Raw genomic sequence first — 27031 nt, 5'->3', positions numbered from 1 at the left:
CCTGCGCTACTTGTGTGTTTCTACATATGGAATTGGTCGTTACACACACATTATGTCACATGAGAAACACTGATTCTCACCAAATAACCGTTTCGTGGTAAAACTAAGGGAGACAAGGGCTTCACACAGTTTGTAGCACTACTGTATGTGCTCACTTTTAATATTGGCTGCATTTTATTAATTAGATTTTTCCAGAATCTACAACTCTATACATGTGAATATTACTTGAGACTCACATACACCTGAAGAGCGGAAATTGCGGTTACCGGTTCAGCTCTTCGGAACTTGCGTGGTTATAAATAGTAAACATAATTAAAGCCCAATTGAGCCAATTGCCCCAGGGGGATGGGGGTCATGGAAATAGACACGCGTGTACTTGGCCCTGAGGACTCGCACAGCCGTCACATAAACGGGCTTTCAATCTTTATTGCTTTAATTGAAATAAATTCAGATTATTCCAAAATGTACAAGTGTACTCTTATTTTTGCTTCAACCAGATTTAGTTATCCTTTATTTAAATAGGGCAGCATGGCGGCACAGCAGGTAGCACTGGAGTCTTACAGCTCCTGGGCTGTGGGTTTGGATGTAGCTTTGACTGTAGCCTGGTATGTGCCAGTTGGCACTGCACAAATAGTTATTGATAATGCACTGATTGTTTAAATTGGAAAATATTATTATTGCAGGATTATCAACAGTAAGATTGAATTTACAATCTTGCGTTAAGGTGACTCCGTGCGGTGGTGTCAAATGCATAGTATTTTTTATGGGCTACACTCATGGGTATCACAGCCCAGTGCCTTTCATCTCCAGGTTCAGGTCGGTCATCTTCTTCCTGATCCTCCGCTGCTGGCGAGAGAGGAGGAGCCAGGTGGCGCTAGAGCCAACGATCAGGCCCATGACTGCCAGAAGAGGCGCCATCCACAATGGCAGCGAATCGGAGCGCAGGGTCACCGGTGCCAAGGTGGTGCTGGAGTACGGAGGGCGGCTGGTGGCAGTGGTGGTGGCGGCAGGCATGCCGGGAAAGCTGTTGGTCCTGGTGAAGATGAATGGCTGATCCTGGAGGAGATGTGGAAACCATAAGAGTTTGGTGAAGGTGAAGCGTGTCGCTCTCGCCGCCCCAGGTATGAGACCGAGCTGGAGGCTTTCTCCTCACCTCTGTGGGACACTGGATTTTTTTGCGGTCGTAGGTGAAGTTGTTGTGCGCCTGCTTCCTTCCCACGGGCTCCAGCTGCAATGACATCATCAACATCATCATCATTACCACCACAAAACAGAACTGCAAGCGTAGCGTTCAGTGAGTTTCTCACTTCGGCATCGAATGCCCTCTGAACACACACACACACACACACACAACATGCTGAGGGATGACTCCACTCAACAGTCATCTCCAGTGAACACCCTCACCATGTTGTTCCACAGTGAGATGGCCATCTCGGCGTGCCCCCGCTCAGTGATGTGGAAGCAGTCCACGGAGAAGAAGCTCAGGTCAGGCGTCCCATCCTGAAGGGACAGACAGAGGTCAGTGTCCATGCCAGTGTGTGTGTGTGTGTGTGTGTGTGTGTGTGTGTTTGTTTGCGGGTGTATGTGTATCCGTGTTACTGTCGGGATCTCAGTTCCCAACATACCTTTCTGTGCTACCCGTAATACCCAGAACAAGAAGGACCATGTGTTCAGCTTGCTGTCACTGTTAGCTATTCCAAATTGAGACAGCTGACCAATAAGGTGGATGGCTGTCCAGATGGTTACAACTATTGGCTTTTGCCAAAGGAGAGCTGACCAATAGAATGGATGCTTTGCTGATGGCTACAACAATTGGCTGTTACCTGTAGAGAGCTGACCAATAGGTTGGATGGCCTCAGCTATTGGCTGTTACCTGTAGAGAGCTGACCAATAGGATTGATGCTTTGCTATGACTACAACTATTGGCTGTTCCCTGCAGAGAGCTAAGCAATAGAACAGATGTTTCTCCAAAACAGCGTATGGTGTTCAGTTTCTTATAACTATTTACAGTGGGTTTTTTTTTTTACTGTATCATTTCAGGGTAGGAGCTTTGTTCAACAGTACTACAGCAGGAAGTGGGATTCGAATGCAAGTCGATCAGCTCTTTCCACCATGCCACCCGCTACCCTCATAATGTGTTTATAAATATTGCCCCTCTAGCCAAAATAATTGTAGACTGTCTTCACTAATAGTCTTTCAATTGCTTTCAGTCCCATATGTGTCTCTATTGATGCAAATCTCATACACATTTGGCCCCTCATGACCCTCAAGGATGAGTATAGCCCACTCCTCGCTCCAATGGACTAAGCTCAACCAACCTGCGCGAGGGGGACGACGGTGTTCTGGAAGTAGGGCTGGAAGACCACGGTGAAGTCCTCACGGCCGTCGTAGCGCCCCCCCCACACCAGCCTCTCTGTCTCAGCCTGTCGGGGGGGGGGGGGAGATGGTTCAGAAAGGACTCAAGGTCTCAACAGATCTCAGTATCCACCTTCTCTGTGAGAGGTGTGAGATAACTCCTCCATGTGGACACGCCTCCCTTTGCATTTCAGGTACTTTGGACAACAGACGCTATATTCGCTGTTCGCTGAATTCTTTGGGGTCGGACCTGGAACTCCCTATTGATCCTCCTCAGCTCGCTCAGCTCCATCGAGTCCTCTCCAGGGATCAGCACACACGGGCACGCGTACCTGGGGGGAGACACACGTGATGCTGTGAGGGCGACGATGGGAGACACGCACGTGAACGAAAAAGGTGTCGAGGGGACAAATGGGTGTGGTGAGGAGACAAAGCAGTGGTGAAAACACAGTTCATGAAACACATGGTGGAAAGTATGGACAGACGGAAGGACAGCTGACCACACACACACACACTCAAGCACAGAGACACAATGCTGACTTCTGCAGCAGGGAGCAGCCCAACGTGTCCCTCTTGACCCTCCTGAGGCCATCCACCTGCAGAACCCCCAGGATGTTGACCATCATCCGTGGCGCCTGCCCCAAGTAACACCCAAAGAGAACAAAACCCCGTTACGGAAGAGATCTTCAACAAACTCTTAACTGCAGTGGTGAGGTCACCTGTCCATTGCAGGTGCTCCATGGCCCCAGGTTCGACTCACCTCTTTGTAGAGCATGTCCAGGCTTTCCTGCAGGTAGCGGCTGTAGTTCTGCAGCGAAAGGGAAGCCTGCAAGGACACACAAACACACACTGTCGCTGCTGCTGCATCCCAAGGGTCATCTGTCAGCGCCGCTCGTGGACGATCTGTCCGTCATTCATTCTTCTATCTCCGCATCATATCAGACAACATGAGCGCCGATCAGCAGGCAGAAGTGGGAGTTTGTTAAGATGACCTGGACAACACCTGTATGAGAGGAGCTGGACAAGGGAGTGCATCCCAAGTGTGTCCTACATCTCTGTGAACTGCCGTGGAAGAGCTGGGAACACATTAGCGTTTGAGATGGATCTTTAGGTCGAAAGGCTACGTCCTCCCGGGGTGACGGTGCTACGGGTGGAAGACTCAGGCGAGGTTCTGCCCAAGGCGAGATACTCACACGGTCCTCGCAGTACTGGCACAGGTCGTTGGCTCCAATGAAGAGTGTCACTAGCTTCCAGTCATTGTCAAAGTCCACATCCTAGGTGTGTGTGTGTGTGTGTGTGTGTGTGTGTGTGTGTGTGTGTGAGAGAGAGAGAACGAGAGAGAGAGAGCGTGACGCTGGGGTGGTGTCACACACTTTCTGATTTTCATCTTCAGCAGGTGCAGTTCTATGTAAATGAGGCTCAGAAGAGCACGAGAGAATCACCTCGCTGTCCTTCAAGGCTTGAATGAGACTCTGCACCTGAGCTGGGATGTCACTGAAACATGGTGGGGGGGGCAGTTAGATCATTGCCAGTCCAGAGCCATGGGGGGCGACAGAGAGCTGAAGAGGAGCATCTCCTCGGGTGACTTACGAGGACTTGGCACCGGACACAGCCAAGTTGAAACCCTTCTGTCTGTCCCCCCGTCCTCTGGAGAAGCCCATCAGCGAGGGGTTGAATTTCCTCAGGATGTCTGACGAACGCAGAGAGGAAGAAGATGATTGACCCTTGGCGGAGACCTTCCCTGATCCACGGAGGACATAGGAGGAAGGGACACTCACTAGGTAACGTAGTCACCGTCTCCAGCGTCTCATCTCCCCCGATGCTGCCAAAAAGCAAACACGCACAGCGCGTCGTCACACAACGCGGCCACGTCGCTCATGTTTACCTGACCGGCGGAGATCATGCAGGCCTCACCTCCACGACACTCCTCTGTACTCGGTCGTCAGCTCCAGCAGGTTCTTCGATTTGGCTCCGAAGCCGGCCTGGCGACAGGAAACGGTGAGAAGCAGAGGCACGCACATGCGCGCGCGCGCACACACACCGTCACTTGCGCGCACTTACGGTGAGGGAGTCTCCGAGTGATGCCACCACTTTAATGTCCTCCGGTCGCAACCTGTGAACTGAACGCGAAGGCGTGCGAATTAAGGGCGAGGAGCGGTGGAATGAAGATCTGAGGAGTCGCAGTGAGACCATCATATTTCTACACAACGATTAGTTACTCAGCACTCCAGGAGGAAAGTTCTAGTCCTGGGACTGGCTGGGTCCACTGCACCACGCACGAGACCTGACGTGGACGCCTATCTCCCCCCTTTACGTGTCTCGCCCAGCTTCAGCGTTCCTCACCTGAGGTGGGGACGGGGTCCGAAGGTCCCTGGACGCTGCATGGGAAGTCGCTGCCCCAGTTCTGCAAGACAGAAACATGCGGAGATGAACAAATGGCGACGCTCAGAGGCCTCAGGTGAAGAAGCTGAGCACCGTAGGCTTCCAAATCGCTGGAGAACGTGCTGACGTGACACGTTTATGGGATGTGGGCCGTGATTCGTGATAACGTTTCGCTCAGTCCTCAAGAGCCTGGATTTAACCCCTTTTTGTCCAGTGTACTTGAGGCCTGTTTTCACATTCCTATGTTCTTCCCCAAGAAGAAGGACACCCATCCCAACTCATGAGGGGCAATCACTCACACACACTCCCTCCAACGTGCGGAGCGAGCCACCCTTTCATTGCGAGGATCCCAACCATCTCATCCTCCCAGGGGAACACGATGTAAAATGTGACTCCGGGTGTCCTCACCAGCATAACTCTAATCGTTGGACGGAAATCACCAGAACTTGAGCTCTTCTTAGTCCACATCAACACATTGAATGCAGCACATCTGCTTATGCGTTTAAGGGACCTTCTCGTACCGTGATCGCCGGCGGCGTGGGGTCGGGCTCCTTGTAAGTGTAGTCGCTATTCTGATAGGTGCGCAGGAACGGCGAGTCCTGTGGGGACAGAATGGACGCCTCCATGATCGATGCTCCAAGGACAGTAGCACCTCTGTGTTGGTTTAATTGTTTAATAACACTCCAGTACTGTGATTACTGCGGTTACTGTGGTTACTGTGGAAAGGTCAGATGGGTTACCTCAGAGGGGCACATGAACGGGATGTCAGAGGAGAAGTCATAGGTGCTTGTCTTGTTACCAAGAGGCTCCAGCTGTCACAGACAGAACATTCCGGAACGTTAGAGAGCAGCAGAGCTAATGAGGTTGTGCCGATCACAATTTTTCTGCAGAAAAACGTTCCGCTCCCCGGAGGCTGGGGGGGGGGGGGTGTAGCTCACCATGTTGTTCCACAGTGCGCGAGCCATCAGGCCGTGGGACTTCTGGCTGAGATGGAAGCAGTCTGAAGCGAAGTAGGATCGGTCAAGCCTGCCATCCTAAGAGGGAGACAGGGGCATTATGGGATAGCTGATAGTGGCTGGAGGACACGGGTTAAAGAGGACAAGCACTGAAGGATGGGGGGGGTAAAGACAGGGATTGCTTTGCCGTTCGGTATGCTGTGGCGGAGCGGTGTGCTAAAAGATGGAGCGAAAGACGAGTTAAAACAGCAGAAAGGGGAGCGATGGAAGAAGTGGGCAGGTCAAGCGAGGGGCGAGGGATTGGAGTGTGTCTCACCTCCAGCCGGGGGGGCACAACCTCGTGGAAGAACGGCTGCAGCACCACGGTGAAGTTGGAGTGCGTGTCGTAGCGGCCAGAGTCTACGAGGTCCCGCATGCCACGCTGAGGTGGGGGTGGGGGGGAAAGAGAGAGAGAAAGAGAGAGCGAGACCCCAGAGTCACAGCACACCTCCACAAGGAACCGTCTCCTTCTTCGAGAAGGATCCACAGGTGCTCCACACCCAGTAGGAGTTTCCCAGAACATGATCACACTATTTCCTCTACAAATCCAGGCTGCAGATGTACTGCGGTGAATCTATCAGTGAAGGGTAAAGCCAGTTTGGGCCGACCCCGATGACGGAGTGCATTGCACCACAAGGGTACCTGATAAGCCTGGTTGAGGTCTTTCAGCGTCTGGAGCTCAGCAGAGTGTTCAGCAGGCTTCACCACACACCGACAAAAGAGGCTAGGACACACGCACACACACGTTATACAGGCAGGAGTGAGCCAGAAATCACTACCGCTTTTATGCATGGTTGTTAATTGTGCTTTTAAAATGCTTTCATATCTGTAGCATCGTGCACATAATCTGGCACACACACACACACACACACAGACACGCTCACACACACTCAGGTGCACTCACCTCTAACGTGCTGCCCAGTCAGCTCCAGCATGTGCGTCGGTGGAACTTACTTGATCAGCCAGGTGGGGCATCTGAGGCTGTTGTCCTGGTGCAGGTGGTAGATGGGCATGATGTCCATGAGCTCCACTAGGTTCACTAGGGCACGGGGCACCTGAGCGCAGGACGAAGAGCGGCACACAAGGTGAGACTAGCAGAGAGAGCTACGAGGAAGAGTATGATAACACGCACAACTGAGAGAGAGGCCTGTAGGGTACAGCGGTGGGAGGTAGAGAGAGAGAGAGAGAGAGACTGGGGAGACCCGGAGAGAGACCGGACTGTTGAGGGTGAGATCAGAAGGAGTACCACACGAATATGGTAAATGGCAGGTGGATAGACAGGTCCTCTCAGCACCTCCTGATGCAGTATATCCAGAGCTTGGCGAATGTTGGAGACCAGGTTTTCGGCTGAGTAGTAAACCTGCGTACGAAGCGAGATGCCAGTTTTAAGACGTTTAATTAATTTATTTGACACTCTTCTCAATGGAAACTACAGTGTTGGTTTGAGCGCTAACCCTATTTACACTGTTTTACCTGTTTAAACAGCCGGGTCTTTTTTTACTGCATCAGTTCAGGATAAGTACCTCGATCAAGGATAGTACTGGGGGGGGGCAGGGATTCACACCTAGATCCTCTGGTTACAAGCTGACAGCTCTAACCACTGCACCCCCTGCTGGGCGTGTGAGTGACCTCAACAAGTGTGTTTCCCCACAGCCGGGGAGGGGGGGGGACGCCTCAGCAGCACACACACTCACGGAGTCAGTGCAGTGGTCACACAGGTCGTTGCCTCCGATGAACATGGTGATCACCTTCCAGTCGTTGTGGAAATCGATGCGCTGCACATGAGACGCGGTATCAGCGTGACAGCATCGCGCGGCGGACAAATGTCATCGGACAAGCTGAGAGTCGCTTCGCCGATCGTCACACCATTCTCAAAAAAATATTTAGGAATGATCCTGTGTGGTGTTTGAATTGTTTCAATGTGATGTTTCATAAACGTTCCAGATGTTTCCATTGGGATTCATGGAGACCAGGGCTGGCGCTTGGCAAGAATCAACCCCTCATACTTGTACCTCTAAACTAATAAAAGTACATCTAGACATATAGGATAAAATCAAATTTTTACTTTAGATATGTATATATCGTGATAGGAAAAACGAAAATTTGAATTGTTTTATGTAATTAATTATGATAACATGTGATATAAGAAATTTATTCTTCAACGACTGAAAATGGTCTGAAAATTAAACTTAAATTAAAGACTGAAGTTCATTAAAGGAACAAACAGATTTTCACTCTACTGCGTTTCGTGGAAATTATCACCAACACATATGCAATGTTTCGAAGACATGGGGCAATGATACATCTTTTAATGCTTAAATAATATTCATAATTTATATAATAAACATATATAATAATATATAAGTTTGTAATACATGAATTTTCCAATAAACATCTTTATTTTTATTTATTATATTTAGCTGATGCTTTGCTGCGATCAAATTACAATGTTAAGCTGCTTGAAATAATTTATCTATTTACACAGCTGGGTAATTTTACTGGAGAAACGTATGGAACGGACTTTTCTCAAAGGTGTTACAACTAAAGATGGGATTCAAACCTGTGACCTTTGGGTTTAAAGGCAGCAGCTCTAACCACTACAGTACCAGCTGCTTCTTAATTTATGCAAGTTACGGTTGTTATTTTTTCCATTTTGATTTTAGAAGCAAAATCCCAAAATTTTAGTGCCCCATTCCCTAGCTTTGTCTAATTATGAACTCGGCTCTGATGTGTTGAAGGAGGGCGGGTAGAAGAGGCGCCCCCTACTGGTGGGTTTCACTCAAACTGTGTTTGAGAGGTTTACATTTTTTCATTTAGGTGGCACTTTACCCTCAAGCGACTTATAATGTTAAGTTACTTACAGTTATTTACCCCATTTACGCAAGTGGGTATTTTTTTTACGTGACATTGAGGTGTGTAACCCAGAGTTTTCCTTACCGGATCGTTCTTCATCATGTCCGCTACGAGGCGTGCCTGCTGAGGCATGTCGCTGCAGAGAGAGACATCGAGTCACGCAAAGCGGCGGACGGAAGGACGGACAGGGAGACGGGCGACCGGGGGAACCCGGGACAAGAACACGACTCACTCGGTGTTGGACCCCGCCACGGCCTGGTTCAGGAAGGCTGATGGAGTGTGCTCCTTTCCCGTTCCCACGGAGTACCCCGTCAGGGAGGGGTTGAACTCCCGAAGGATGTCTACACAGAGAGTAATGTACAGTGGAGGAAAACGTGGTACATTTATTCATCAATTATCAATAACTGCCTCTCCATTTTAAGGCACACACACAGAGAAATACTTTGTGGGCCCTTTAGAGTTAAGAATTCATCCTAAGTACTTGTCTTTGGACTGTGGGAGGAAACCAGAGCATCTGGAGGAAACCCATACGAACAAGGGAAAAACATGCAACGTCTACACAGACCACGCTGGATTCGAACCCACAGCCTCGGGAGGCACCAGCGCTACCTGCTGCGCCACTGTGCTGCCCCAACAATGTGTTTTATGGTTTATGCTAAATAATCCAAGCGTTCATTTCTCTCCCTCGTTCAGATGTAAAAAAATGCAAAACTGGGCGGCGTGATTGGAGTCGAACGGTGCTGGAGCGACTCACTGGGAAGAGTGGTGACGGAGGTCAGGTTGTCGTCTCCTCCGATGCTGCGAAACACAGTGAGAGTGCGTCAACAGCAAAGCACACACACACACACACACACACACACACACGTGGAGCACACATCCAGAGATGCTGTCTGCATCCAGGTCATGATCCAGCACCGCTGCAGGGACCCACCTCCAGGAGATCCCCCTGTACTCCACTATGACATCCAGGATGTTGTTGGGAGACCCTCCCGCACCGTTGGCCGCCTGCAGGAGGAGGCAGACCATTGGAGAGGAGGCCACATGGACTTGCACTAAGTGTCAGAACACAGACGTCCAGCACCAGCGAAAAGTGTGAGTCCACTTCCTAGGAACTGGAAGGTCAACTAGACCGATGAGGAATTAAGGCCCCATGTCTTCCCATCCGTTCCCAGGCACAGAGGACACCTGCGTGTGTCCTTGCTTCCACTCTTCTGCCCAGGTCTTTCCATAGAGCGGTTCCATCCCATCTCGGGTGGACTCACACTTGTCACCAGTACAGTGAGATGGAGGCCCACGGAAAGGCCGGACAGGAAGTCTCACCGTCAGGGAGTCCCCGAGAGCGGCCACCACTTTGACATCCGCCGGCCGGAGAGCGTGAACTGAGCAGGGAGGGTCAACGTGAGTCTGACAGGAGGTGACGAGGCTAACGAAGCAGGGTCGGAAAACTACAATTCCCACAATTCCCTGCTGCCCAGATAAGCGTGTTACCTGATGTCGGAGGTGTGGGGGAGGGGCCTCTGTCTGCACAGGAGAGCTTGCTGCCCACGGTCTGAACGAGTTGGGGGGAAAACGAGCGCTCAGTACAGCATCTGGCCAAAGGTAATGGGCTGAGTCTGCAAAGAAGGAGGGGCTTACTGGCTCCATGTGGGGTATTGCATTGCTGCCCTGATCACGGGTGCGAACTTTCAGGTGGAGCTCTGGAGGGGAGTTCTGCCAGGTGCGTAGGAAGGGCTGGTGCTGAGGAGAACAGAGGAATCATGGGACATGGTGCGACAGCCACGTTCTGCGAGTCGGCCGAACCGCAGTACATGTGACGCAAGGGGACCCTGCTTTACCTCCCTCTGACATTGGGTTCCGACTACGTCCCGGTCACGCTCCACCGCCATTGGCTGCAGCTGGTGAGGAAGCGATGTGATTGGTTAGAACAGCCTGCATTATTGGAGCAACATTCATTCACGCCACTTTAAACATGCGCAGTATTCTTGTATAAAGTATTAAAATGAACGTATAAAATCTGAACGTTAAATCTTGAAATAAACTTATAAAATGAATAAGTGACTATGATTTACACCTCTGACTCTACTTACCTACCTGGTTTAACCCGTCCAACTTGAGCTTCCCTTAATTTTACACCTGCACTATGTGTGTGTTTCTACTACACACATGATTTCCTCTAAACAACATATGGAATTGGTCATTAGACACACCTATTATGTCACATGACAAACACAGATTGTGCGCGTCTGTATTCTTTCCGTATGTTGACTGGCTATGTTTCTGCAGCCCGGCTCTGTTCTGTTGCTCTTTAAAAAAATAATGCATGAAATGCAAAGAAGGCAAAGCAGCACACCTGCGCAGTGTGGACAGTTGCGATCGAGGGAGACCTTGGGCTGCAGCTGACAATGTCCTTTATCTCTCACCCGATCTGATATCGCGATCTTATCTCGGATCTTATCTCCGACATGTGAGCGCTGCGCTGACTCAGGGTGCAGAACGCATGTCCTTGGATCTTAGGTGTGATTGTTATATGAACCTGGTTGTTACAGGTTGTTGTTGAGATGTTTCTCCAGCCATAGGAACGTGAGATGTTTCCATATACGCTGGAGGAGAGCGTATGATGCTCAGGGTTCGACCGCACGATTCCGCTTGGGATGTGACCCCATGAAGCCTCTGCTCTTGCTTTGTATGGGTTGCTCACAATCCAGCAGTGCAACACTGCAGCTGGACGCCTCACTGTAAGGGACGGTAGGCAAATGACTCACTAAGTTGGTCCAAAGCTGAATGGCCAGTCCATCCGTGTCCAGCACGCTCTTTCCAGTAGGGGGCGCCTCTCCTCCCTGTACGCAACACAAGGACCACCATTGGGCGCGTCTTCCCTCGAGTGTCACCGCTAGTAAAGCTGGTGGAAATGGCATCGCCTGGCACTTACGGATATATCGTCCAGCCCGGTGTCCAAGGGAGCTCCCTGGAGCTGCACGGCAAAGTCATCTCGGTCTCCGTACCACAGTCTCTCCTCCAGGTGGCGCTCCAGAGACTCCTAAAGGAAGAGCGTGTTGATCTATACAGTATGTTACAGTGTCGATGCCCCAGAGAGGTGGAGACGCACGCGGGGACGCGCACCCCCTCTGTACCTGGAGGGCCTGGGCGAGTGCGGCTTTCCTCAGCCTGAGACCAGCTGCATTGTGGGTAGAGGTGCAGGAACACAAACTGCCGGAACACATGACAGTATGATGAAAAAAACATTCTTCTTCTGTGCACTCCATAGCACACACACACACACACACACACACACACACACACAAAAACACACACACGACATATCATTTGAAAACCATTCGAGAACCTCTGCAGGGTAAAGCTGAGTCCGGGGTGTGGATGAGCTCACCTGTCATCCCGAGACGCGGCACTCGGACCTCCGGGCCACACCATGGTGCTAACCAGAGTGTGACGCAGCTGCACACACAGAGAAAGATGTGGGGAACATACTCAAAGATGACAGAACGTGGTCCTCATTCCATTATGTGCACCGTGAGTTGTGCCAGTAAAAACACACACACACACACACACACACACACACACAGACGCACACACTCATTTCTCTAGGACGCCTGTGAGCCCTGCATGTCCGTCAAGAGACGCTGCACACAATGGTGTGCGTAACACGTATGTAAAGTGCAAGTTGTCTAAGCTGCATTTAATGAACTGATAAAGAATTGGATAAAGAAATAAAAGTGTGAAATACGCAAAGTTGTGAATCGCTCCTTCGGCCGTCATTATATAGAGACAGTAAAAACATCCCCCCGCTGTTACCTGCGAGCGCAGTGTGTGCAGCGCCTGGTCAAACTGCTGCACGGCTGCCGCCACCGCGCCACTCGCCTGGAGTACATGGATTTTTAATATATCAGTTTTAATATACAGAAACAAGCCACCTCCGCGAGGGGCCCTGAAGGCCGACCGCGCCGGGCACCTGGGTTCGGCTCACCTGTTCCGGGCAGGCGCACACATCGTCCACTGAGACGAACAGCAGCACCAACTTCCAGTTGCGCTCGAAGGCCTGCGGGAGCAAGGCATTGTGGGAAGGCGTGCGGTCACCGAGTGCAACGCGGTGGAGCGTGGGAACGGGGGAAGGACGAGTACCTGGTGAGCCCGGATTGAAAAGGTCAGGTGGGCAGCTTGATCCGACAGATTCCTGGAAAACAGGGGCAGGTGAGAGAGAGAGAGAGAGAGTGAGACAGCATGATGGAATGGGCAAGTGTGTGTGTGCATGTGTGTGTGTGTGTGTGTGTGTGTGTGGGGGGGGTGTTACCTGTGTGCTGAGGGTGACCTGGCCACCTCTTCTGTTACCAGGTTGGTAACATTGGGATTGAAGAGTGAAATAAGCTCTAAATAAGGAAGAAAGACATAGACAGAATGTAACGCACTAATAATACATATTATCATAATATGCAGTAAAATAATATGTAAATAAAGCGATGAAGTAGTATAGTGGATAGTGGTGTGTACTAGATTTTCCCACTTTTAGGTTTACTTAGGAAAAACGAAGTACAATGATGTGTTACATAATAAAGAGCGTGTACACATGCTCACGCACACATACACACACAGTGCAGACATAAGCAAATAAAATGTATTTTATGGAATCCACTGTTATCTTTATTGGTCTCAGATCCCTATTGCACAATGGACATAATTTCATATTGTCTCTATAACGCTCTCTATAAAAAGTGCTTTGAAAGTCGCCGGTTCGAGACGGTGACTCCGAGGCCTGCGGCGAATGAGCGAACCGATTCGTTCTCGTTCCTAAGAGCTCACATCTTCCTACAACTGAACATGAATATTGCAAAGTGAGCTTCTTCGGTCACGATCGAAGCGGTCTGATTATGGAAACAATAAATACGGAGACAACCTCGGCGTCGACTATTGCATCACCTGTGAGAAAATTCATAAATATGACATTTGTTCACATATTGTTACATGTACAGAATATTATTAAAACATTACGAGGCTGGAGAACTTACCATACAGTCTATTAATAACTGACAGCACTTCATCCCTAGTAAGAAAAACATAATAATAGGCACATCATTATTTATTAACAATATTTTAAACAGCTTCTTTGTATAATATGTGCAGCGGTGCTTCAAAGTGTGCAAATCCTACAGGGACGGTCATTGCTCTTGTATAAAATACTAGAATAAATGTATAAAATACTCGCGTGTTTCTACTACACACATGATTTCCTCTGTAGTAACATACGGAATTGGTCGTTACACACGTATTATGTCACACGAGAAACACAGATTTTCTATAAATAATCATTTTGTGGTAGAACTAAGGGAGAAGGGGGTTCACGCACTTTCAAACAGCGGCGTACAGTTGTGTAACAGAATATTATATTTTGGCAGATTAGTTCAACAGCTTATAAAAATGATCAAATGAGGGAATAGAGAAAGAGGGAGAAAGTGTAACGGGGAGACATTCAGTCACGGTTCTCAGGTTCGACCACGAGCTCAGTGCCCAGACCTCCCTCAGTGCCGCCTGTCCTGTGGGGGGTCTCGACCCACCCACCTGTGTGTCCAGGGGAGCCCGACGGCAGACAGGACGCCCACGTCCGAGAGTCTCACGGCATGAACTGGGGGTTTGTGGGGACACGGTTAGAGGAGACAGCAAAGTTTTACATTACATTTACCTGACTGAAGGTGACACACACACACACACACACACACACTGGCTGAAACCACTTGTTCTAAGCAGGGTCGCATCAAACTAGAGCCTAACCCAGGGACACAGGGTGCAGGGCTGGACAGAGAGGGGACACACCCAGGACGGGACACCAGTCCATCACAATGCACCCCAAGCAGGACTCGAACCCCAGACCCGCCAGAGAGCAGGACCCGGCCAAACCCGCTGCATCACTGTACCCCCCTTTTGAAAGTGACTTACAATTATTTACTCATTTATATAGCTGGGTAATTTTACTGGAACAATTCAGGGTAAGTACCTTGCTCAAGGGTACTACCACTGGAGGTGGGATTGGAACCTGTAACCTTTGGGTCCAAAGGCAGCAGTTCTAATCACTACACTACCAACTGAGCGAAGTGGAAAACTGTATCTTTAACAAGCAACAATGAGAAACCCTCTGGAAGCCTGGGGTTTAGTTTTTATCAACACCTCATCGGTAACAGGTTATTGATTATTGATTTTTGATGCCTCGGCTCAGGTTGCACTTACCAGAGGAAGGTGGAGACTGAGAGGCGAAGGGCTGAGTGCAGAGCAGGGCCAGCAAATGGTCCATCTGATGAGCACAGCGGGGTCAAAGAAAAGGTCATGTACACGAACACACACACGCACAGAGACACACAGACAAACACAGACACGCACACTAGAGTTGACATGATCTCACCTGGTGAGACCCTCGTGCCGGGCGACTGTGAGCACCTCCACCAACAGGCTGCAGGAGGGACACTAGGGACACCAAGCAGGAGACCTTAGTCGCTTTCACAGATCACACACGAACACAAGGATGCAAACCCCCCGCTGACACGCATCTTTCCTATGCACCTGGCGTGTTGTCGTTTCCGTGGCAACAACTGCAGTCTTGTCTGGACATTGGATGGCATATAAAATATACTTTTGGTCTGGATAGCGCCATCAGCTCCGGCAGCAGATGGGTAACTTTTGCAGAAGAAAATACGTGTTTCGTGTCTTGTTGCCCGTTAGATGCACACAAAAAATATTCACGCATAATTTTACACAAAGGTATATTGCTTAAAAATCAATTAAAATCAACAGAAGCTCACGAAAAGGTCTGGCGGATGTCTGTTGTCAAAGAAATCACTGATTTTTCTGAACTGCAAACAACGTTGAATTAACATGAAACATACCACAGTTTTTTGCATTTAAACCAATCATAGGCAAAACGTACAACAAATTAATTCTTTTTCGGCCACAAAAGGCGAGACATCATATAAGCGCCGTTTAAACAGAATAAATCTGAAATCCATCGCATGTGTGACTGTGTTTTTCTGCACAAACTGGTGTCCGAAGGAGCAGTTTTGATATTTTTGACGATGGTCGAGGTTGTCGGCATCTGCAAATTACATTACCACAACTGTACAGTGGAAGTAGAGTACCAGGTGTAAGCAGCATGCAGAACGAGTGACACGGGACAACGGTTAGATTATCGAAGATCCAGGTGGAGCCAGAAGGCCCCCCGTAACCTGGGACTCCTTGGGGGGATCTCGGACACTAAGAGTGATCTGTACCACCCAGCAGAAAGAGGAGAACGAGTAAACGTGGGACACCCGGACACCTGGACACCCCAGACCTGAGGACCCCGATGGTGCGAAGCAGTTACACCCCAGGGCTCCCTACATCTACAACCCATGATGTTAACATCCCACGAAACTGTGACCTCCTGGGGCTCGAACCCCATGCTGTCAGGTCCCCCGATTCAGAGGCAGCGGTGATATGGAAATGTGAGTACCTGTGAGCACCGTCAAGAGCAACGCAGAGAGCTTCACCTGTCCATCCACGTCCATGATCGCTGGAGAGCCGGGTCTTGTGTGTGTGTGTCTGTGTTTGCTGTCCTGCAGGGTGTGATGCACAGTCCTCATCCAACTGTCCTGCAGGAACTCTTCTGCACACCCACCTGTCCGTCTAACCCAGGGGCCGGCAGGTGCACCTACCACTCAGCAGGTATATATAAGCGCAGAAGTGGGCGGAGCCATGCTTTTTCTCCAGAACGTTCTTGCACTCTATTGCCCCAAGCATGTGAGCGTTTGTGTGCCTGTATGATAAACGAAGAGCAAAATTACAAATTCTATTTCATATAAACAGGAGCAATGCAAAATAAATTAAAAATAAACACACAAAGGCTGCCAGTAGGTCAGTTTGTCACATACATTTATAGGAAATTACAGCTAAAGGAGGACTCTGTACTTGTCCGTCACTGATGGGAAATTGTATAATTGTACAGGAGACCTGGATTCTCATATTGCTTCATAAAGCATATAAAGGCAAATTATCATACTTAATAATAGTTCTATCCATAAAAAATCCTCTCTGTGAATACTAGGAGACGGTCATCATTTGTGCTGCGTATTTCGATTGACGATTAATTGTGTTACCATTTATTTTTTGATTTTGTGACGCATGTTAAGTTCGAACATTTTAGCAGTTTTTCAATAGCTTGAGAACAAGCATGGAAATTACAACAAAATAATTGAATTGTGGTATAATAATTACTAGTGGGGAACACAAAATATTTTTGTAATGTACTTATTATTATTATTATTATTATTATTATTAATCAGACGCTTTTCTCCACAGTGACCTACTGTGTGACGTTAGGACACCAAGTCCCTTACGCTGATTTACTCATTCAAAAAGCACAGTAATTTATTACCGTTTAACTCAGGGTAAGTGCTTTGACCAAGGGTACCACAGCAGGAGGTGGGATTCTAGCCTGGGCCCGTGGAGTGCAAGGTGAGGGTCTTAACCACTTAACCACTGGCCCGTTGATGAAGGCTTTTATTTGCCCTTAGAGCAGGGAGAAGGAAGGGGATGGAAAAGGGGGACCAGGGAACAGGTAGGATGAGGTTTCGTGCGGGTCAGCGGGGCTGGGAGAGTCGGGTCGGTCGGGACGCAGGCGTCGTCTCTGGGATCGGGTTCGAGTTCGGGTTCGTCTCTGTCTCGATCTCTTCTCTCTACTGCTGGGCACCGGGGAAGAAATAGGGAGTGTAATCAGCCCCAGCTGTGGCTGAGTTTAAATCAGTCGGAAATCGAAATGTGAAGAACCCAAACTTAATGTCCACCCTTGGCCTCCAGCAGGGAAGGACTGCGAGGAGCCCACGGCGGCCCTGCAGCTGTGGTCAGAGGTGGACGTCCCACTCTCTCACCTGTCGCATCTCAGTATGGGGACCTGTCCCCGTATGGCGACGCGTCCACATCGTCCTCATTTACCTGCTGTCTCTTCAGAGGTGTCTCGCACGCTGTCAAGCTGATCTTCCGTGAACCTTCACTGCCCTGGACCTCCAGTTATGGCAGCATCGTGGGAGATGGGTCCATCATAAAAGCATTAAAGAACGGCTGTATCCTCTGCTATCTGATAATAGCACAGTTCCAGATCAGATAGAACAACCTTCAAGGAAAATCTAAGAGATTATTTAGGGGCTATGACCTCGAAGGTGCTACGACCGAAAGGACTCACATGGTTTGAAGATTTTTCCCTGGATGCAAGAATGGGAAAAAATACACAAACAGACACACACACTCACACATTGTCTGAACCGCTTGTCCCATACAGGGTCCCGGGGAGCCGGAGGCTAGCCCGATGACACAGGGTGCAGCGCTGGAGGGGGAGGGGACACAACCAGGGCAGGATGCCAGTCCATCACAAGGCACCCCAAGCAGGGCTTGAGCCCCAGACCCACCAGAGAACAGGACCCGGTGCAATCCACTGCGCGCCACAGTGCCACCGCACCACCCCGCCTCCACAGACCTTTTGTTGGATAAAGACCCGGTTTAGTCCCTCGGATGAGTGGTAAATAATCGTATTGTGATGACACTGCGTGGGATGGGATGAATAACAGACATTTACACTGCATTTACTCGATTCTAAGACGACATCGAGTATGAGACATGTCCCAGTTTTCAGGTTAGTGGATCTTGTTCCATGCTGCAGAGTCCTGCACCTGTACGTCCCATAAAGGCTGTCACTTCGGTTTGTCTGCAGTGCATTCAGTTGTTGATTTGCTGTTATTGCGTCTGCAAGCAGTAGGAAGGTGGTTATGGAACTATGGAGATTATAACATGGATCTTGTGGGAATGAACATGCAAAATCAATGTAGCTGTGGGTAATAAGATTTGAGAGAATGTGAGTCTGAGCAAAGGGCACCACAGGTCTGTATCCTCTCCCTCTTTATTACTTTTATTTATTTAGCAGATTCTTTTCTCCAAAGTGACTTCCAATGAACTCTATGTAGTGTTATCAGCCCACACACCTTATTCACCATGGTGACTTACACTGCTAGATATACTACTGGCACTGGGTCACTCATCCATAAATCAGTGGAACACACACTGTGGGTGAACCAGAACAGCATGTCTTTGGACGGTGGGAGGAAACCAGAGCACCCAGAGGAAACCCACACAGACATGGGGAGAACATGCAAACTCAACCCAGACTGAGTGGGGATCAAACCCATGCCTGTCACACCACCCAGGCACTGTGAGACAGCAGAGCTACTCGTTGTGCCACCCATCTCGTTAAAGATCACTATAACGTACCCAACCTGTGCAGGCAGCGAGGGGCACTGTTTGCACAGCAGGTCCTCAGAGAGTGACCGGTGCTCAACATTACTGGTCCTGGAACAGCGTTTTGGAAGGAAAGCCACTGACAGGGGAACCGAAGGCCACGGTAGCTCAGAAAGGAGAGATGCCAATGAAAGACCCCATCAGATGAATAGTAATGCAGTTATAATCACCGTGAGGCCTCATACAGGCCTGAATGTGAGACAGCAGAGTGCTCCGCTGGACATGTGGGACATCTACAAGGCAAGGGCGTCATCCCAGCGTCTTTGCGCAGGGGACCCTGTGGACCGCAGACGGTGCACTACTGCCCCCTGGTGGCCGCATGTAACTACACCGCGGGCCTCGTGGAAACCCGGGTTCCAGCGCCTTGTGGACAGACGAAAGGAAAATAGTCATAAAAAATTACTCGTAAAAAACAAGCAAGATTTGCGAACGTGTCCTCCGAGCATCAGTGTATGTGTGTCTGCCATGTTATTTTGTCTTTAATGGCTCCCCACGTCTGCACGTAGTGACTTTTTTTTGTGATCATAAACTCAGCAACCTTAAAAACCACAGTATCTGACCATGTTAGAAATAAATGCGAACGCAAATTAACGTAAGGGTATGAAACTGTTTCAGTTTGTGTAATTACGACGTACCAAAGGAAAACTGGACGCCTTTCCCTTTAAAAGGCAGAGCTGTCAGCTGATTGGAGGGCGGGGCTTTGCATCTCGACTGGAGGTTGATGATCTGGTTGAAAGGGGCGGGGTAACAGCAGGTCTTCGTCAAGAGACCGGATGTTGACGGATCGTGATTGGGAGGAGGCGGGGCTATGCGAGGGGACCGGATGTTGATAGAGTCCGCAGGAACAGCTGAGCCAGATCAACACAGCGGCTGCGGCGGAGAAACGGAGAGCGAAGGCAGGAAGGGAAGAAAAGAGAAGCGACGCGAACAAAGGAAATAAAGGAAGAGACGAGGACTGAACGGGCTTTGTCGCAGAACACAAAAACTGAGAAGTGCAAACGGGTGGAGAAACCAGTCGTAAAAGCCTCAAGTATCGCTGAAAAAGGAGCCCCACGGCACGGAGTGGTGAGTGGAGCCGCGGGACGGACGTCGGGCGGCGGAGGCCCCGGGGAGCGAGCGGCCCGCAGGGTCCGGCCTGACTTTCCTACTACTCTCCGCAGCGCCTGGCCTTCACATCTCCTTAGGACCTTATTACATAATCCATACTACCTTGAAGTTGATTGCGTCTTTTAGTCACTTGTTTGCTTTTGTTTTGGACTGAGTGACATCGCCTGTGAACGTTATAAGGCGAGAATATGAGCTATTACGAATAATAATAGTGAGTGGTGGGGGATGAGCCTCGTTCTCGTTCTCTTCACGCGTGTTTACAGTACTTTCCACCACCTTACTTTTTCACACAGTGTTATATATTGTTAAATAATCAACTTTACAGGCTGCTTACTCTGTTTTGTTCAGTGGTCTTGAAGGGTACTACAGCAGGGTTGGAACCAACAACCTTCAGGCGACGGGGTCTGACCACTATGCCACCTGCCACCTGCTGTACTTCCAGCTGGTGCTCACAGCGCTCTCCCAGATGTCGCATGTGGGTCAGCACACTTACGGTGTGGTGTTCCTGTTTAAAAAAAATACCTGATGAATGGCTTATCAGTGATAATTCCAGAGTCAGTGACCGGCTGAGCTGAGACTGTCTCCTTGCGCTGAAAAGGGTGGCATCTGTAACGTGAGCAGATCTTTGTTGCTGTATCAAATACACAGTCCGGTGTGTAAGAGCACAATATTTAACATGCATCACACCGATGGAATACTGTGTTACCACTTCAATTGTTCAAAAAAACATAAAACGGAGATGAAACGCCACAGAAAAGTAGCAACATAAGTTAAGATAGACAATTAATTGCCCTATTGTGGAAAAATCCCATCTCATCAAAAATGAGAAACCCCATCAGCTCTCGCCCCATTATTTATGTGCTGCATACATATGGGGTCGCTGTTCCTCTGCTGATGGCTGTCCGTGTGGGTGTTGGATCTCATCCTGGAATGATGGCAGTGATGTGGGGAGGGGTGGACAGATGGTGCAGCTCTTGTCTCAGCATGACTGAAGAAAAAGGAAGGAAGGAGGGAGGGAGGGAGCACCCCGGACCCAGAGCTCCCTCTGAGCTGAAACTCATCATGGACCCCATACTGAGTCCTAATGAGTGCGTTGTACCTGGAGCTCACACAGTGCTGATGTAACCCACACACACTTTACCGTGTTGAATTAGCTCACAGTGTCAAATAAAAATAGTGTATTAGCAGACAGACTGTGATGTGTGTCGCTGTCACGTGTGGTGCAGCGCAACAAGTCGTGGAATGGGAAAGCAGAATGTCGTCGCCCACTTGGAAAAGGGTGCTGATGTGGTATCGGCGGAGTGGTCACGTCGAGGATGGGGAGGTGCTGCATTGTGCGTTTTGCTGGCAGAGGCCCGTTTTATGTCCAGACGCCCAATTTTTGCAGCACTGAGCGCCTGTGTGAGAGTTGAGGATGTCTCAGCTGTGACCCCTGGGGTAATAATAGCATCACCGACACTATTAATAAAACCGAGAGGGGGATCGGCACTTTCCGTGAGCGGTCATCACGAGCGCTTTTAGACAACGTTGTTCCGGATCTTGTCAACGGGGGTCACAGGGGACAGACGCGTCTCCCAGGTAAGAGTTCAGTACCAATACACACGGCTGTTTTCAGGGTTTATAATGCAGGTAAATCACAGTATTATTTAGAGTGTAACTGTGGTGTTCCTTCTGTTCACGTGCCCTTTTGAGCCTCAGTATGTTTGTATTATTTATTTAGCTTTATTCTTCACTTCCGGGGAGCTGGTAGCATACTGGTGAGAGCTGCTGCTTTTGGACACAAAGGTTGCAGGCTTGAATCCCACCTCCAGCTGTAGTACCCTTGAGCATGGTACTTAGCCTAAATTGCTCCAGTAAAATTACCGGGCTGCTTAAATGGGGAAAATAATAGTAAGTAGCTTAACATTATAAGTTGCTTTGGAGAAAAGCATCAGCTAAATGAATACATGTAAAAGTTCATTGAGCTTTATTTACTAATAAAACTACCATATATAACTATGAATTCATTTATACTTTTCTTTAAAGTGACTTACAGTGATACCTTACATAAGAGGTTTACTCATTTATACAGCAAGGTACTTTTTGGCTGTATTAATGAAGGCTAAGTTCCTTGATGAAGGCTAAAGCAGAAGAAGCACGGATTTGAACCTGGGTCCTGTAAGGGTAAGTTGTTGGCTGTAACTGCTACAATGCCTGATTAGCCCTTAGTAAAGTCACTCACTAGGCACTCGAAGCACATGCTCTTCGTTGTCTCGGTGACAGATGACTATTCTTTTCTGCTGTCCATCGCTGTGATGTGTTTGAGGCCTTTGTCAGTCTCCCCGGTTCAGCGTGGATCTTGAATCATCGCCCTGCTGCAGTCTGCTGGGGGTCACTGCTCTGCACAGCCAAAGCAGCCACAGCTGAGCGTGTCTTGATGCTTTTCGTTTACACACGTACGTGTGTCCAAGTGCTTCATCTTTCCCGTCACCGTGTCGGAGTGTGTGGGCTTTTCCTGGCTCTACTGTATGGCTCAGGCAGCTCGCTCTCTATCAATGGAGCGCAGCAGGGTCTTCACACCTGTGGTGCGCAGCATTACTGCAGCCTCCTCCAGTGTTGACTGGGCGTCACGGCAACTGCTCTGCACTGCCGTCACCAGCCCATTAGCACAAAGGCAACAGCACACGGGGAACAGTCTGTCCTGAAATATATCTGAGCAAGGGAGGTGCCGAAAGCCTGTTATGGCCTCCGGTCCTCTGGCATCTCCCTGTTAAAGAACCTGTGGCATCCTTGTGTCACATCATGTGTAGGATGCGCTCAATTCGCCAGTGCAGATCCCCCCCCAGCACGGCCGTTACTACCGCCTTAACCCGCAGCATCCTGCCACGTAGTCGTGAGGCCTTCTGGGTCACCAGCACAGGCAGAAAACCCTCTCAATCCAGCAACGCAGCAAATTGTGGAACAAGACACCCTCGAACACACCTTCCTGAGCAGTTCAGCCTGGTCTGCGGACCCCGGTGATCTGCACTCCCTCTGTTTGCGCTGCGCTGTCACTTCTGTTTTCAGTCCCAGTAAAGTCTCTATGCGGTGGAGGCGCACCAGGGACAGCAAGCTTTTGTAAATCTCCCAGCAAATAAAGCGACACCAGTATGAGAGGAGGCTGAACTTCTCGCCACTTCTGACCCTCCACCCGTGCTGATTGCATTCTTCTCTTTCAGGGACTTCCCGGCTGAGCAGAGAGCGATGGGGCGCATCTTCCTGGACCACATTGGCGGCACACGACTCTTCTCGTGCGCCAACTGCGACACCATCCTGACAAACCGGTCAGAGCTCATCTCCACGCGATTCACAGGGGCCACAGGACGCGCGTTCCTCTTTAACAAGGTACCATAACCCTGAACCTGCGGTGTTTTTAAACGAGAAACACACATTTGTAGTGAGTGCTCTTATTGTTTATTCATTATTGCATTACAATACAGTCTTGGCATTTTTCTCCAAATGTACCCATTTGTTCAGCTTGGTAATTTTCACTATCTTCAGGATAAGTACTGTATTCAAGGGTGTCACAGTAGGAGGGAGATTTGCAGCTGGGTCTTTGCGATGCACGATTACAGCTCTAAGCACAGCGTCACCTGCTTGGCCCTCACACACATTTGCACGGCGGTTGTAGGATTGTATAATAACTGTGGCTGTGTCACGCCGAAGTGACTGCAACACGCAGTGATGTTGCAGCATGAAAGCTGTTTTTAAAGTGAAGGGCATGTCTTAAGGTAGTTGAAAGCACTACAGTGGAAAAAGACTGCGAAGACTGGAGTGACCGTGGTGTTTGGTGCCCCCAGGTGGTGAACCTGCAGTACAGCGAGGTGCAAGACCGCGTCATGCTCACAGGCAGACACATGGTGCGTGACGTCAGCTGCAAGAATTGCAACAGCAAGTTGGGCTGGATCTACGAGTTTGCTACGGAGGACAGCCAGCGCTACAAAGAGGGCCGCGTCATCCTGGAGAGGGCGCTAGTGAGAGAGAGCGAGGGCTTTGAGGAACACGTCCCCTCTGACAACTCCTGAGTCTGAGTGCCCTCCTGTGCCCTCCCCTGTCCTCCCTGTCTTCCCCATCCTTACTCCAACATCTCTCCCCTTCCTGTTGCTTTCCCAGCCACTTGACAAAACCCCCACAGCTGCTCCAACATTGACTTCCGTAATCGTAGCGCCATCTCTGGTCTCTACACGGTTTCTCGCCAAGGCGCTCCGCTCTTCCGAAATCCCACCCCCCTCTGCCCATTCAGAGACTCGGACAGGGACCCAATGACTCCAGATTTCCTGTGTTCCATGTAGGGGGTCCATCAGGGAGGAGACACACAGAGGGGCCAGCCCAGCATCTGTACACGTGCACAGCATCTGCATGCGCGCGCATATGCGCACACACAAACACACACACGTAAGCTTGGAAGAGCATACCTGCAGAGACAGAAACACACACAAGATGTACAGGCACCCTGCTGTTCCGTGTCTGTCTGGAGAGGCACATTTGTATTCACGCTCACGGACATGCTGTGTATTCATATCAATATACAGATGAGTGTTTCCAAGCCCACGGTGTGTATCGAGTCCCTCGGAAAGGAGGGAAGAGGGTGGATTGTTTCAGCTTCACATTTTGCTCTGGTTTCCTTTCCGCAGCTCGTTTGCTCACTCTGTCCCTCTCTCTCTCTCACTCACACACACGGACTGCAACTGCGCACTGTTCTGGTGGGACCTGTCTCGGCGCAACAGGTGCAGCGCCGCCTGAGTTGCTGTTCAGATCAAGAAGCAGTCAGTCGTCTGGTGGTACGAGCCCTCAACAGGAGCTTGAGTGTGAAGGAGGAGTGTCAAGTTCACAGCGTGACACGAGTGTGACACCACCTCCCCACACACACACACACACACACACACACACACACAGAGGAGGGTGTGCTGCGGTACTTTATCACTCGTCTCCCGCTGTTCCCCACACCAAACGGACGCAGGGTGTGTCATCGAGTGAGATCTGCTGTCCTTCACAAATTGGACTTTCTTCTATTTATTCATCAAGCCTTGATTTAGGTTCCCTTTTAACATTTATATATTTCTTTTTTTTTTCCATTCCAGTAAAAAATTAGAGGGATCAGTAGGGGGAGGGGTTACATCTTGCACTGCATTGAACCCTTGCTGTTTAGACCCCTTGCCTGCATCTCTCCGTGATGTCGTGCTGCGTCAGAGAATCACCTGCGCAGGACAGCGTCGCAGTGTGGATGTAGATGAGGTTCAGCTCCAGCCCACCGGTAGGTTATTGGGTCCTTACAGTAATGGAGTCAGGGCCTTGTCCACCTCCTCCATCTGCAGCTTCCCCCTTCACCTCACCCAGGTCATTGTGCAACAGTGGGACATTATTATTGATCTTAATGATCATCATTTTTATTTTTAATGTTATCTTTTCCTTTCTTTGATTTCAAAAACAAAAGCAAGATATTTCCTATTTTGTGTGCTCAGTTCTCTTCTGTAGTGATGATTTTATCAATAAAGTGAGTGGTCTTGCTGAGAGTACTGTTCCAGTTGCATGGTGTGCAGCCGGTCCCGGGGACAAGCGTCACACCTTCTTCGCGCAGCTGGGATTTGACCGTAGCTGCTGCTTTACCTAATCCAGGCTATAAATAGAACCCCTGTTTGATTTTGTCACTCTCCGGGGATAAATACGGCTGCCCGTTGTGTGAATAATTAAAGACGCGGTGCTGATGGGCACGAGTGTAAGGGGCAGCGGACTGAGGACGAGCTTGTCCATTTGCGGAGGTGTGATGGCCTGGGACAAAAATCTGTTAACAACAATCTTCCTGATATCTATTGTTAATGTTGAAGTATTTCACATTACGCACATATTTAAACACAGTGTATTTTACCGCGATGTCTTGCATGCCCTGAAGTCGAGTGGCATCCCATCGGGGGAAGTAGTCATTATTGCATCCTCTATTGCACGATTGGCTCCAGACCACCATGACCCTACACAGGTGAAGCACATAGTGAAAATGAAAAGAAAAAAATATATGTATATGCCTCCATACATCTAATAATCATCCAGGTGTAATATTCCATAAACTCCAGGTTTTCTTTCCCTTTTGAAGGGCTAGAAAGAAAAGATGTATCCGGTGGATGATGCAGAAGGTTTAAATACAGTGAACTGTTCATTTTGTACTTGCCAGCAGGCTTGTGTAATTCTACATGTGACATCTGCAAGCTATTGTTACAGTATTGTCTTCCAATTCTATTATATTTATTAATTCAGCAGATGCTTTTTTGCTAAAGTGACTACCACTGAACTGTGTAGTGTTATGAACCCACAGCCCTTATTCACCAAGGTGACTTACAGTGGGTCACTCATCCATACATCAGTGGAACACACTCTCTGTCACACACCCTGGGTGAACCTGAACAGCATGTCTTTGGACTGTGGGAGGAAACCAGAGCACCCGGAGAAAACACATGCAGACGGGGAGAACATGCAAACCTCACACAGACTGAGCAGGGATTGAACCCACATCCTCTCGCACCACCCAGATGCTGCAAGACAGCAGAGCTTCTCACTGTGCCACCGTGTCGCCCCGTTATAAAGCATCGCTTCCCCAGAACTCATTTAGGGGTGTTTAAAAGAAATGAATCCTTGTCTAATGTACATTTCACAGCTGTTGTTTCTAGTTGTTTTTACCCTCTGAATTTTCCTCCACATTTCAAGTGTCACATGTTGAGCAGATCAAAAGAGGGGGTTTCGACAAGCTCTTCAATATGCGCTTATAACGAGGGCTGTACTGCGGCCTGGAGTGAAAGGGCCCATTGTAACGCTCCAAAGCTCAAAGTGTTTTGCGTGACTCCGTCTGTGTGTGAGAGACGGCTCGTAGCCATGTTAACCAGATAATATGGACGGGACACGTGCTGGTTAAGAGCGAGAAAAACCATTTTCGCAGCAGTGTTTTTATACTCCTTTGTCAGCTCACTTGAGAAATTCCATCTTACCGCCATGACGCCGACGGCCGATGCACGCGG

General features: G+C 49.4%; 2 protein-coding genes across 3 annotated transcripts; one reads left to right on the top strand and one right to left on the bottom strand.

Annotated features, from left to right (window-relative positions):
- Positions 1-137: 137 nt before the first annotated feature.
- Positions 138-14186, bottom strand: plb1 (phospholipase B1). 2 transcript variants are annotated; one of them, XM_029258391.1, is made up of 40 exons: positions 14154-14186; positions 13604-13638; positions 12892-12967; positions 12723-12774; positions 12568-12639; positions 12396-12461; positions 11971-12038; positions 11717-11792; positions 11515-11622; positions 11348-11422; positions 10421-10480; positions 10221-10322; positions 10074-10134; positions 9906-9964; positions 9517-9590; positions 9340-9383; positions 8818-8926; positions 8670-8721; positions 7427-7507; positions 7027-7092; positions 6687-6787; positions 6375-6456; positions 6010-6114; positions 5676-5771; positions 5478-5549; positions 5259-5336; positions 4699-4759; positions 4417-4475; positions 4270-4337; positions 4134-4177; positions 3946-4045; positions 3798-3849; positions 3549-3629; positions 3116-3181; positions 2896-2990; positions 2606-2687; positions 2319-2423; positions 1405-1500; positions 1154-1228; positions 138-1056 (listed from the first exon to the last, which is right to left on the bottom strand). In XM_029258391.1, exons 7-40 carry the CDS (start codon positions 12012-12014, stop codon positions 784-786), a joined length of 2802 nt encoding a protein of 933 aa, XP_029114224.1. In that variant the 5' UTR covers positions 12015-12038; positions 12396-12461; positions 12568-12639; positions 12723-12774; positions 12892-12967; positions 13604-13638; positions 14154-14186; the 3' UTR covers positions 138-783. The 2 variants fall into 2 exon arrangements, with proteins under 2 accessions (XP_029114224.1, XP_029114225.1); XM_029258392.1 differs by lacking the exons at positions 10421-10480; positions 11348-11422; positions 11515-11622; ... (6 more) ...; positions 13604-13638; positions 14154-14186 and having other exon boundaries at positions 9906-9989; positions 10221-10316.
- Positions 14187-19717: 5531 nt separating this feature from the next.
- LOC114912321 (protein yippee-like 5) lies at positions 19718-25493 on the top strand. Its single transcript, XM_029258620.1, has 3 exons — positions 19718-19967; positions 23207-23372; positions 23828-25493. Exons 2-3 carry the CDS (start codon positions 23232-23234, stop codon positions 24050-24052), a joined length of 366 nt encoding a protein of 121 aa, XP_029114453.1. The 5' UTR covers positions 19718-19967; positions 23207-23231; the 3' UTR covers positions 24053-25493.
- The last annotated feature ends 1538 nt before the right edge of the window (positions 25494-27031 follow it).

This window comes from Scleropages formosus, chromosome 15, assembly GCF_900964775.1.
Source record: "Scleropages formosus chromosome 15, fSclFor1.1, whole genome shotgun sequence".
Lineage (NCBI taxonomy): Eukaryota > Metazoa > Chordata > Actinopteri > Osteoglossiformes > Osteoglossidae > Scleropages > Scleropages formosus.
This window is presented reverse-complemented; position numbering and strand designations above follow the sequence as displayed.